This window comes from Triturus cristatus, chromosome 4_2 (assembly GCF_964204655.1).
Source record: "Triturus cristatus chromosome 4_2, aTriCri1.1, whole genome shotgun sequence".
Taxonomy (NCBI): Eukaryota; Metazoa; Chordata; class Amphibia; order Caudata; family Salamandridae; genus Triturus; species Triturus cristatus.
Window position 1 is genome coordinate 46,076,083 of NC_140586.1, and position 13,492 is coordinate 46,089,574.

Genomic DNA, 13,492 nt, shown 5'->3' on the forward strand with positions numbered 1-13,492 from the left:
CATGATTAGCAGCAGCCCGTTCAATGAGGGCATTAAAGGCAGCAGTGTCCTCTGTGGGAGATGTCTTTATGTTATAAAGCTGCGTGTCATGGGTATCTGGTGCGGTACCCTGGTCTGTGGGGTCATCCCATGCCTGATCTGGGTCTTGCAGGTGATCATCAGGATCGATATCCCCAGGGTAGATGGTATCATCCCCTACATAGTCCTCTACTGCGTCTGCCTCGGAAGGCGTAGGAGAAAAGGACGGCGGATCCTGATGGAAGGGTTGAAAGTGTTCATGAAGCACTGGCTCTGACCCCGCCGGCAATTTGTGTTTGAGAGGAATTTTGTAGGAGTCCAATCCCCTCTCTGGTGTGATTTTCCGCTTGCGGAGCATCAACCTACCAGTGCTGGCGTCGATAAATTGTAGCCGTGAAGGCTCGAGATCTGTTTGTCCAGTGGATGGGGATTGTCTGTTGGACACGTGTCCGAATCTCGAACAGTCTCGGCGCCGTGGGCGGCGGCAACCCAAACGTGATGTTGGTCGGCGCCGAGGGTGCTTTCGAAGTTTTGTGCGTGTCGGGACCCGACGTAGAGTGGAGGGCTGCCCGTTCTCTGATGCGTTGCAACGATGCCGAGACCTTTTGCACGGTGAACACAGATGGCTCTTTGGAACCGGTCGGCACCTTGGAGGTAGGCGTCGAAGCTGCCCCCGACTTTTTTGCAGTCATGGGGTCATCGATCCGGAGGGAGGTATCGACGCTCGTTGGGAGTCGATGACTTGGCAGGCGCCGCCGTTTTAGACGTCAGCGCAGACGGGGTGGCCACCTTGACTTTGGTGGTTGGGGCCGATGTCTTCGGTGCCAGAGGCCGAGGTGCCTTGTGGGGACCGAGGGCCTTCTTCTTTGGCTCGGCACCCGTATCCGCTGCGGTGAGCTCGGCACCGAAATCCCTTTTTGCGCGGTCGGAGCCGATGACCTTTGCCGGCGTCGAAGGAGTGGAGGGCTTCGAGGCCTTCGAGCCGATCACAACCAGTTTCACTTTCGGTTTCGATGGGACTGATGCGATGGATGGTTTCGGGTTCGCTGAATGGAACCCAGTCGTCTTCGATAATAATGGCTCTTGCGAAATGTTCGAGGCCGGGCCTGAAGGCGGGGCCGAAGAACCGTAAGATTGATCTCGGGTAAGGCCCGAAGGCGATCCCTTGACCGGAGCCTCATGACGACATAGTTTTTCGGCCTCCGTATCGACGGGTTGGCCTAGCTCCTCGCTGGAGCTATCTTCCTCGGCCCCAAAGGCCTCATCGTAGTCTCCTACCTCTTCGACAACTTCTTCTCTCTGAAAGATCACCTCATCGTCGTCTTCCGATCGTGAATCGTGTTCGGAAGCGGGGCTGGAGTCTACTTCTTCCACGCTCTCGGCGTCCTCGTCTTCGGTGCTAAAGATGTTGGCTGGGGCAGGCGCCGATTGCTGCGCCTCCAATCTCGCTGCCCGTCGATTCCGGAGAGTCTTCTTTGAGCGGAATCGGGCACAGGCCATACATTTCGACTCATCGTGATCCGGTGAGAGACATTTATTGCATACCGGGTGGACGTCGATGTGTGGGTATTTCGCGTGGCATAAAGGACACCTTTTGAACGGAGTCCTCGATTCCATCGTCGATCGAAGTTTGATGTTCGGACCAAGCGGATCCGAAAAGCTGGAAGAAGGTGCTAAAGCACTAAAGAAAACTAGTCGACACCGAACGGGAACAGTACCGACGACAACTAAAGGCCTTCTGGCCTTAAACTGAATTTTCCTAACTTGAGCTGAGATAAGCACATCCGAACCCAATGGCGGAAAAAAACAATCTAAGGATGGAGGGGATGCCCATGCGCACTGTGGTCCAGAGGAGGAGTCACCTATCTCGTGATACTTCGAAGACTCTTCCAGGACAACAATGTGCAATCATCCGGACCCAACACAAGGCGGCGATCTATGCACAGATATGAATTCAGCAGCCCACATGCCTCGAACTTTACCATATTGACACAGCCGGGCAGCCGGCCCCCAGGCTCACCCACGGTCCCTGTCACTTCGGGGCCTCCGGGGGGATGTCAGTTAGGCTTACTTGTGCTCGGTAAACAGCCCTTACAACAAATCAGTCACTCCGCATGCAATTACAACGCGGTCGTTACAACGACCACGTTGTAACAACGTATACCATTACCCTGGAAGTAGTAACAATGACTTGCGGAGGGGGGAGAAGGTGTTGGATTTAAAATCCAACACCTTCCCTACTGTCCGCATAGACTGGAGATGGAATAGTAAATTATACTATTCCAACCTCCAGCGCCCCCTTTCACAAGTCGTTGTTACGACTTGCGGAGTAATGGTATGCGTTGTTGCAACGCGGTCGTTGTAACAACCGTGTTGTAATTGCATGCGGAGTGAAGGCATGTGTAATAAGGAGGCATATTCCTTGTGCTCCAGTGAAATGACTCCTGATCCACTGACCTCCGATCCGCACGTTGTGGTTTCCGGCTCGGCCGTCCGCTCAACTCCGCGCCATCTTGCCATCACTCGTTTGCAGGCCTCCAATCATCGCGGCACTTGATTGCCATGTATGTCCTCCCAGCGCCGACCTGGCCTGGTAATTAAGCTCCCGGCGTCTTGGCGTCTGCGTCTCTTCAGGGCCCGCCTTTCCCAAAAGCACAGCTTCGGATTCGGCCCGCTCCAGGATCCTGGCATAGCTGGCTGCAATAGAAGTTTGCCTGTGCCCCCACTGTTGTATGTGTGTGCCGCTACTGCCGGGCTGCCGCTCTTTCCAGGGGAGTTTGGCGGACCTCCTAAGCTACGCAGCCATCTTGAGCCGTGGCTTGGCCACGCCCCTGCCACAATGAGACCTGAACTTGGTCCTTACGCTTCTGATGTACACTCCCTTCCAGTCGCTTCACAACTGCTCCCTGTAGCTTCTCATCCTCAAGACAGTGTTCCTCATCAACATAACTTCAGTGCAGCATGTGAGTGAGCTTCATGCTTTCTGTGTCAACCCGCCGTACACCACCTTCTTCGCAGACAAGCTGGTTTTGTGGAGACGGACATTTTTTTGCTTAAAGTCGCGACGCTGTTGCACAGCAGTCAGAATATCACCTTGCCAGCATTCTATGCTCTGCCTCACACCTCCAAGGAGGAGGAGGACTCAATCGCTTGGACCCCGAGAAAGCATTGAACTTTTACATAGATCCTACCAAAAAACACTGGTTAGACTATCAGCTCTTTGTGGGGTTCTCTGTTTGAAAAAAAGGCAAGCCAGCAGAACAGAACCATCTCCCGCTGGCTCGTTCTCTTCATTAGGATCTGCTACCCATTGGCTAGAAGGCAGCCTCCAGAAGGACTATGTGCTCATTGTACCAAGAACAAAGCTGCTACCACTGCACTGGCATGAGGAGTCCCTGTCCTGGACATCTGCCAGGCAGCTACGTGGGTGTCCCTCCATACATTCACGCAGGACTATTGTCTAGACAGTCAGGTTCACCTAGAGGGGCATTTTGCCCACTCAGTCCTGAAGGACTTTCTGGTTTGAGCCCATCCACAGTTCCACATCCAAATAGGTACTGCTTTGGTATCCATTAAAAAATTGAGAAACCTGCAATTACAAGTCTCTATCATAAGACCAAGTTATTTACCTCCAGTAGCACTCTTTCTGGTAGAGACTATCTAGTTGCAGATTCCTCACTGAAACTGCCATTTTCCTGGTGCTTTGATTGGCCTATATCCATTAATAAGATCAAAAGTCTAGGAATCTGCACACTGATCACAATGAATTTGATTGGCACCTATATAGGCTCCTTACATCATTTCCAGAGCGGAGTCACTGCAGAACCTCACAGTGCCATCTGCAGGTGCTAAAAAGGTACTACTGAAAAGTTTCCGGATCGAGTCGGACGCCTGAGGGATATTTAAAAGGGAGGAATCTATGGCTAGATGTTTCTATCAGAATTTCTAAATCTCAAAGATGGTCAAATGAGGGCAATAATAAACAGGCATTGGCAAAGCCAATATGTCTGGTTTTGGCCATCAGCCTTTCATCTTTGTCAGTGCTTCATTTGCTTCATTGTAGTTTTTGCACAATTTTATTGTTGGGGAAACTGATGGGCATGCATCAACCACAAAAAAAAACAAATGCATACAAAAATAAGTTTGTTATCAAAAAGCTTTCACTGCGATAACAGTTCCTTACTTTGTGTGTGGATGTGCTCTTTGTGGAAAGGCAGAATGCCATCATTTACAATGAAGTGAGCCAATGGTTGAAGGGGCTGACCCACTGCTCCATGCTATTTGCTGTAGTGAGTGTAAGGCAAATGTGAATGATACAATAAGAGACCAATGAACGGAGAGGACTGGCTGCAAGCCTTCATAAATATATTAAACATTTAAAGTTAATAAAGTCAAAAGGTCTTGACTAAAGCCAGACCTATAATGGGAAGAAACTGTAATTTTTATATATTTAGTTCATAAACTCGTTTTCAAAAAACATCTCACTGGAAAAAAAAAAACATTTGAAAACGATTTAAAAAAGCAAATGAATTAAAGGAAGGACTGTCTACTCACTGGGACAAACAACTACATTCTCAAGTGTGCCCAGGAGAAGAAGAAAAATAGAAAGCAGGAACTGCATCTAATCTCCTGAACTGAAGCGCCACACAAACAAATAAAATCAAAATTAGATCAGAAAGCGGGATATGACAGAGGCCAAAGGTCAGAACAGAGGCTTCAGACTCAGGATGCCACGAGCTTTATTGCTTGACGTCCAATCCAACTTCCAAAGGCAGAACATGAAATTACACAGTAAAAAATACAGAAACCTTCAGTTTATTTACATCAAAAATCAGTACTCAGAACCTTGCGTGGGACCAGAGGCTCTGCTTCTTGCACAAAGTTCACTTTCCTCCTAAAACTGAGGATACGCGACTAGGGTGTTCTATTATCTTTTGCTAATAATTTTCTCTGGAGTCGAAAGTACCTCCCCACCTATGTCAAGGAAACATAACAGGAGGCAGCTGAACTGACTCTCCTTAGCTTAGGTATGGTGAATCAGTGAGCTTGGAGTAAGGAATCTGCATGAGAGAGGCTGGTATTCACACTGTGTGTACATGATTGAATGAAGTTGTGCTGAATGAGAGGCTTAGAAGCAGGGAGACTGCCTCTAGCCCTGTCCGCACACTGGTAAAAAGGCATATGCACAGTCTTCCTTCAGCCCGGTTTGTTTGTGGCTGAGAAACCGAGGAGTAGGGCTGCTCACACCTGAGGACTTATGGTGCATGTTCTGCCTGCAGACCTGAAGGAACAAGAGAGAAGGCCTGTGACGGGTTTGCCTTCAGGCCTGTCGGTTTGTGAACGAAAGAGTGCTTTTAGCCTTGTTTGTAAATGGATGCAAGAGGAGGAGCAGGTTCTTCCTTCAGCACTCTTTGTATGTGGGCGAGGCTGACACAGCCACAGCCCAGGGTGAGGCTGAGCAGTAAGCTCTGCCTTCAGCCCCTTCTGCACATGGGTGAGAAGGCGAGGAGCAGGGTCTGCTTTTGGCCCTGATGGTAAGTGGATTCAAGAGTGAGTAGTTGTGTTTGCCTTTAGTGGCCTGTGTGTGGGTAAAACGCTGAGGAGCAGGGAATGCCTTCAGTGCAGGGTGAGCACGGATGACCGTGACAATATTTCAGTCCGTCTTCGGCAAACTGTATACAGTCGACGGGAGCAAGGCCTGCCGCCACCGCACACTCTGCCTGTGGGTGAAGGACTGAGCCACACGGTCTACCTTCACCCATGTCTGTCTGTGCGTGCCTGAGGAAGAAGGTTCTGCCTCCACCCTCGCTGTATGCACATGAGGGAGTGAGGGGCACAGCGTGTCCTCAGCTATTTTGTCACTTGGGCAAAGCAGAGGGGAACAGGCCTTAAGCCATCAACACACCAACAAGGTGGCAAGGAGCAGGACCTCCTTTAGCGCGGATTGTACATGGACAGGCAGCGGGGCAAAATCTGCCCTCATGTTGTATCCGCCTGTGTGGACCAGGAGCGGGCGTGTGAATGCGCGAGATGTGTGTACGTATGAGAGAGAGACAGAAAAGAAGCGAGGGGCACAGTCCGCCATCAGCCCTCTACATAGAGGTTTAACTTGGGGCTGAGGAGCGGGGGCTCCATCAGCATTGTTTGCATGTGGGCTGGGAAACAAAATCTGTCTTTGGCCTCGTCTGTTTCTGGATGTGGGGTGGTGGAGCGATATCTACCACCCGTCCCATCTGAATGTGGACAAAAATACAATGAGCAGTATATGCTCCAAACCTACTGAACTCCGTAGTGCTTCGGAATACCTTCCTGTTGTCCTTCATGGACGGCACTCTGTTGTTGCAGGTCACTTTGCAGTAAGACGATGAGATGAAGAGGTCCCCTCTCCTACCCGAGCCTGCTGTTCCTCACCCCCAATGATGGAGGTGAGACTATCTGAGAGTCAGTCCCATTCGGATGCAGCCCCTCTCTGAAATGCCAGTCCTGTACATTAAGAGCAGCCACATCAACTCAGGCGAAGATGGTCTCCTCTCTGCGCTTCTTGGTGAGGATAGTGCCCGGCTTGTGCTGGGCTTCTGGGTGATTGGCAAGCTCCGGAGGGCATGAGGAGACCGGGCTCTCCAGGATGGCCTGCTTCAGGTCATAGAACACAGTTGCGTCCTCTTTGGTGAGGAAAGTGAGGGCCACGCCGCTCTTGCCAGCTCTGCCAGTACGGCCAATACGATGAATATAGTCTGTGGAATAGAAAAGCAGGAATAATGTTAGAGTAAAAGCAGTCTAGGGGAAACCACTTGTAACAAAGCCCTCTTGCGAGTCTGTACTTCTCAATCATGCACTGTCAGGGACTCCCCACTCACAGGCTTTCATTTAAAGGTTACAGGAGAAACGAGGAAACACAAACTTTTCAACAGGGTCATCTGTCACACAGTTTTGAGGGCGGAAGTTCACTTAGGTCAATGTGCACCTCGACTCCCATTCGCTCCCCCAAAATCAAAGGCACAAGAGATTCAAGCCTGTGCCTGTCGCACATCGTAAGAATACCACCTGCCCCTCTACGACACATGAAAAAGATTTAGCCTACATCAAGACCGTCTAAGAAGCCATACTTCACATCTGCAACTCCATCAGAAGTTTCACCATAAACCAACCCTGCATCTCTGCCCTCAAGAACACTGCAAACCCACCCACCTCTGCCCTCAAGAACACTACAAACCCACCCAATCCTCTCACTATTGCAGAATACTGATCCTGTACGCTCAAGGGCCGAAGCCTGCCTGTCGCAACATTGTAAGTACATTCTAGAGTCACACACTTGCAAGGCTGATCCCTCAAAACAGTATAAATAATTTTCATTTTGCAGCCTGTCAAGCTCTTTAGCGGAATCCTCAATATTTTTTACTAATTTCACACAGACCTAGTCTTGATCCATACTGCCGTTGCCACTTTCTAAGTTTACCTTTTTTGGAAGCCATTCACCAAGACTGAATGTTACATTCCCATGTGTTTAATAGAAGGGCGCCTCCCCTGTGACTATGCAAGAACTGGGAACTGAAGAGTCCTTACTGCAGAAGGTAGTCTATTCTCCAGTAGCATGGGTTCTTAGAGATTGATAGGCGAGACACGATCCAGTAGCTTTAGTAGTACCAATCCACTGTGGTTTAGATTATATGGGCTGATAAAAGCCCAGAGGATGGATGCATTTGAGAACAGAACAGCTATAGACCAATATACAGGGAGAAAGAAAAAAACATAGGTATGATGCTTTGCACATACCCTTAAAAATAAAGGTCAGGGGAAAGAGTGTACTCTGGAGTCAAACAATGTACTCAGGAGTGAATTAAAATAACAGCAGCAATACGCCTTAAAAAAATGCTAAACATGCCTTACAGAAAATCGAAGGCTCCTCTGTCCTATCCAGATTCTTCTTTAGAACAACAAATCCCAATCACCACAAGGCAACACACAAGTTAAAACCAAGAACTGCCATATAAAAACTGAGAATACCTCACAGTAAAGGGAATAAAGAAAATTACTAAACTAGGAATCCCCAACTAGCAGCCTAGAAAAATATATAAAGAGAAGCGAAAAGTATGAATAACTTCCAAAAAACAGACGGGCAAGCTCCTTAGACATTAATCAAAGGAACTCAAATACTTTAGCCCACAAGAGAATCTCACAAGTGCTTCAGAAACCACACTTAATAACAGCATTATTTGAAGGTTGTGCAAAACTGTCTGGATCTTACAGCGAAGCCAAAATTCCTGCAATCACACAAGGACAACTTGATAAATCATTTAAAACGTGAGACAAACCAGCTTTAGCAAAGAGACAGAAAAGTAGGCTGTAGACAACATTTCAAACAAAAAATCAGTCTTAACTACACAAATATGTTAAACGATTTCAGCCATCAAGGCAAAGTGCAATATCCACAAAGAAAATAGTAAACAGAGTATTCTCAAGAACTAAAGCATTACTTTAATTCCCCACTAATCCTGTTTGGGTTCTGGATTTGCGTGCTACTCGCCGAAAGCGCTTTGACACCTCATCAGGGGTAGCAAGCGCTATATAAATGCAAACCCTTCTCTCTTCTATCCCTCCACTCACTATCCTTTGTCAATCCAAATACCAAAATCACATGTCCACTGCTCAAATTAATTTATTATCTCCCTAAACTAATTCACCACTAATCCTTTTTGGGTTCCGGAGTAGCATGCTACTGGCTGAAAAAGCACTTCAACGCCTCATCAGAGGTAGTAAGCACTATATAGATAGTGCTTGAGACTACATCTTCTCCACAAATGCTACTCTTTTATTGGGCGATTCCCTCCAAATTTTTCAAGCAACATCAATTTAGGGTTTATGCAAAATGTGCTGCACTACACTATAGTTTAAGCCTCCATGGAATACAGGATGCAATATCCACCAAAAGGAGTACTTTACCCCCAATAGACCGCTTTCTGCCATCAGTCAGCTAGTCAGTCAGTCCCTTCATGAGTAGTTGAACACTTGTGAGCAGGAGGTTTAGCCTAGCTTCGACAGTGTGCCAAGAGAGGTGTTCCTGGGAATAGACACCTTACCTGGTCACTAGTACTGATTGCATCACAGCTGCTTCTGGTTACTAGGCCTAGCGCCTGCTCACCAGTCCTTGGGTGAGGATGCTCCATCATGAACCTCGTGGAGATTCATTGCTGAAGCTTCATTCAAGAAAATAGTCTCTCCTTATTTGCTTACATGTCTTCAGACCCAAAAACACTGAAGAGAAACGCTGTAAAGCAAAAGTCTGCACTTGGCAAAAGAATGTGCACAGAACAGCACAGCACGTACCTTTGCCTTTCAGTAGCTAGCATTCCAATCAATAAAAAAAAGTCAGGAAAACCAGGCTATTTTGTGAGTGGAGAAGTTTGCTTTTGCCCAGGAAACATCTGGCATCAGCTGTCAACCATGTGGAATCCAACAGGCCAGACCTACGGATGTCTTGCTGTCTCAGAGACTTTTTTTGTCAGCCAACCCAGCTGTGCACCTTCCACTGACTACATCTGCCCTGCTTGCCCTCTCAGCTGGCTAGAATATCCAATGTACTGTAAGGGATTGAAATCAATAACCGTATACAAGGTTATTGAAGGATGCCTTAAAAAATCTTTTAGACTCAATTGGAAAGTCTGGCAATTGTCGTGTCTTCACTGTTTTTAAGGGTATTAACTTAATTGTGCCACCTACATCTCCACTGAAGAGTTGTCATGCCGCCAGACGCCATCTAAAGAAGAGTAAGTATTCCTTGTGGAGCTGCATTTTCAATATTTGTCAAATGTGGTGGAAATCTGATTGAACCTTGCTAAACCCACATTACATTTTGTTCTCACTGAGGACTGAATTCAAACCTTACACCCAGCAACAAATCCAATAAACTCCTAACCTTAGGTCCATGGACAATGATACTTCTGTCACCAATATTTCCCCACCACTACGCCTGCCACACAAGCTTGCAGGAATCCTACTCCTCTCCATACCCATTTCCCATCCCCTCAATCTCAGGAGACTCATTCCTTAGCCCCAGTAACTCTTCCTACCTTCCGCTGCTAGTTCCCCATATTCCTCTCGTTGCTGTTCCAGTCGGTTCTCAAGATTCCCCATCCTTAAGCCACATCCCCAGGGGCTCATTTTCTCTTCAGCTTTTGTTTCACAGGACATAACCTCTCTTTCTGTTTCTTTCAGGCCCCAGACTTTACTTCCCTCATCTCACATAATGTCTACACTAATCTCCTCTCAGCCCTTTGCCACCTAGAATTCCTCTTGCAGCCCCTTACATAACCCTTCCAATATTCCCTTGTTCTCCCCAACTCTTCTTACAGTCTTCTCTCAGTCCCCAGACTTCCCTTCCAATCCTCTCTCAACCTTCAAGGCTCCCTTTCTGCATCATAAGCACCAGGGGCATCTCTTCACCAGTGGCAGCCCAATGACTCATCCAGAGATGCTGCTGCAGTCCCAAGCACTCACCTTCAATGTTCTTGGCCATATCGTAGTTCAGAACCATGGATACATCATGGATGTCGATACCACGGCCAGCAACATCTGTGGCTACCAGAATATCCTTAGCTCCAGCTTTAAGGTTAGACAATGCAAACTCTCGCTGTTCCTGTCCTTTGCCACCATGAAGGGTACACGCATTGTACTGCATGGGAAAGAGAAGCAGGGAAATAACAAGCATGAGTGTATATCACAGCATTATCAGCGGCAGTGCTTTGCCTACACAGTAACAAATTAGGTGTGACGGAGTAAGTGACAGAAAGAGATAGGAGTGAATGTGTGAGATGGTTAAAGCTTATGTCATAATTGAGAAATCTGTCATAAATTCTGGGACAACCCAGTCCCTCATGTGAATAAGATTGGTCTAAAATGTAGGGGACAGGACGCCTCGTCAGGAAAAGTGTGTCCATCATGGTTAGGTTGCCCAAGAATTACCTGCTGTCAAGGGTGAGGGCTCCAGATTAACTTTACAAACACTGTGGCTGCACTGGCTGCCAGGAATGCAACAGATAGCATGCATTCGCTTACAACTGAAGTGGAGGTGTAGATTTAAAGCTGCCAAGTGGAGCAAAGTGGAAGTCTGGAAATGGATACCACAAAGGCGGGTAGAACTACTGATATTAATATTAAGAGTTCTTGTTGATGGAAATATTTACAAGGGTGAGACGTGATGGGGATTTTTTTTTCGCTTGAGCCTATACGCCAAAAAGAATCCACTTGACAAAGGGAAATGCGTCAAGTGTTACATTCAGGTTAATTTCAATAAATGAGAGGGGACTCCGCTCTATAAATAAGCACCAGAAGCTATGTCAGTATGTAAACCTTCAAGATACAGACATAGTGGTTCTAAAAGATGCAAGACCGGTTTGGATTGCAAAACTAGGATTACCCAATCTAATTTCATGCGCCACAACTCAACAAAGAAAGCAGGCTAATGTATGTTCAGACAAGTACATGTGGGACACTTTAAACTCCTTGTGTTATCTTACATAGGGTTTCATAATAGTAGAGTGATTGAAACATGATATGGGATTTAATGCTAGAGAGATATAGTTCCCAGGGGCAGAGAGACAGGATGATGAGCTAATAAATATATACACTGATGTTAGATCTTGTGTTCTAGGATATCTACACTCCACGATTTCTCCTATTTCTCATCAGTTCATAGAGTGTACACAAAGACCGACTATCTTTTAGTAAGAACTTGCTGGGATGCATTCAAAGCGCCAAGATAGGCATGATTTCATATCCAGACCATGCACACATGAAATTAGAATAGAGGGTTTCAAGTCGCCAGACAAGGGGGCACAGGTGAAGACTTAAAGACTACCTACTACACAAACCACTTAACTGAAAGGAGATCTAGATTGGAGACTTTTTGTAAATATGTAGAGGCACCTCTACTCTTTCTATCAACTGGGATACATTAAAATCAAGCATTAGGAGTATCCTAGTATCATATGAAAGATGTACAATTGTGAACAACGCATATCATCTGGTAAGAGGCTGGCAAACAATCGAGGACAGGAGAAAGTCCATAAGCAAAGCACAACAGCTAAAAGGATGCGGTGAATAAACAGTCTGAAAGGCCAGTTACCCTTGCTTGAGACTAATAGGGTGGAAAGAACGCTGCTCCAATTAAGAAAACAAACCAGATCAGATACCGGCAAGGTAGCTGAAAATGCAACAGAATAAAGCCCACATAGCAGATATTTGCAAGGCGAGATAGTGGGGGCGGGGAAGGAGAGGGCAGAAATATTTAAGAAGTTCTACCAGTGCCTCTACAGCAAAGTGAAAGGGGTGGGGAGGATGGGCTTCAATACTTAGAGACTTGTTAGCTGGAGAGCCCGACGTCAACTAAGAGGAACCATTTGGGTAGACTCATTGAAAGGGGTGAAGTTAGGGGGGCAATAAAGTCTCTTAGCTCGGGGAAATCGGGTGGTCCAGATGGGCTCTCCATGGACTTATACAAAACATTCAGGGAGTACCTGGTTGATCTTCTGAAAGCGCAGTTCCATACCTTCACCAAAACATCAGGGGTAATTATGACAAAAGCAGATATAATTCTGATTCCCAAGCCACCAAAATATCCTGGAAACTGTGTATAATACAGGATAATCTGGGTATGCAAAAATCTTTAGCGTCTTAGCCAAGTGACCAGAGATAGATATTACTGGATCGATTAGAACCAGACAGGATTTATTCAGGAATGCCAGACACTCAATAATATTCAGAGGGCCACCCGCATAATAGAAAAGACTACTCTGACAGGGATCCCAGTTATTCTGGTTAGTTTGGATGTGGAATTTGTTTTCGCTGATGATGTCCTTTTGACCCTAGTAGACCCACCAAAAGTTCAGTTAGATATCTAGGTCTATATCAGACTAATTCATTAGCTTCCACTCAAAGCCAATTGGAATCCACTGTTGATAGCCATCAGAAAGGATCTTAATACATGGCGGCCCTATGTGTGTCTTGGATAGGGAGACTAGCAATAATTAAAATTAATATCCTCCCGGAATTCTCTATTTATTTCTGCCGCTATCAGCTTATATACCTATGGAGGAAATAATATAGCTGTAGACTAGGTTAGAAGAACTTATTTGGGGAGATACCAGGCCAATGGTATATAGAAAAATAATAAAGAATAACATTGAACGCTTCTTTGTCTAAGGGTGGGCTGGCAAGTCTGGACCTCCGCCGTTATTACCAGATGGTCTATCTACAACTGTTACATGCTTGGTCGATGACACAAATCATAAAACAGGGATACACATGAGGACAGGGCTGTGGCAGCACGTACTATATGGGGTCTTCTCTGCTACCCAAGACATCTAGGCTTGAGAGTATTTATGCCAGTATTATTAAAAATACTATGATGTTAAAGTGGGATGTAGTGGTGACAAGGCTGGATCTGAGAACCTTTCCTTCCACCCTAATGATAATACAT

The 13,492-nt window shown here is 46.6% G+C and overlaps 1 protein-coding gene across 2 annotated transcripts in view; it reads right to left on the reverse strand.

Annotated features, from left to right (window-relative positions):
* Positions 1 to 4,740: 4,740 nt before the first annotated feature.
* DDX23 (DEAD-box helicase 23) overlaps positions 4,741 to 13,492 on the reverse strand; it is a 105,191-nt gene continuing 96,439 nt past the window's right edge. For both annotated transcript variants that reach the window (XM_085600399.1, XM_085600400.1), the window contains exons 16-17: positions 10,513 to 10,687; positions 4,741 to 6,752 (exon numbers count right to left, since the gene is read on the reverse strand). In XM_085600399.1, the coding sequence (XP_085456525.1) occupies positions 6,529 to 6,752; positions 10,513 to 10,687 (399 nt within the window). In that variant the 3' untranslated portion in view covers positions 4,741 to 6,528. The remainder of the gene's footprint in view (positions 6,753 to 10,512; positions 10,688 to 13,492) is intronic.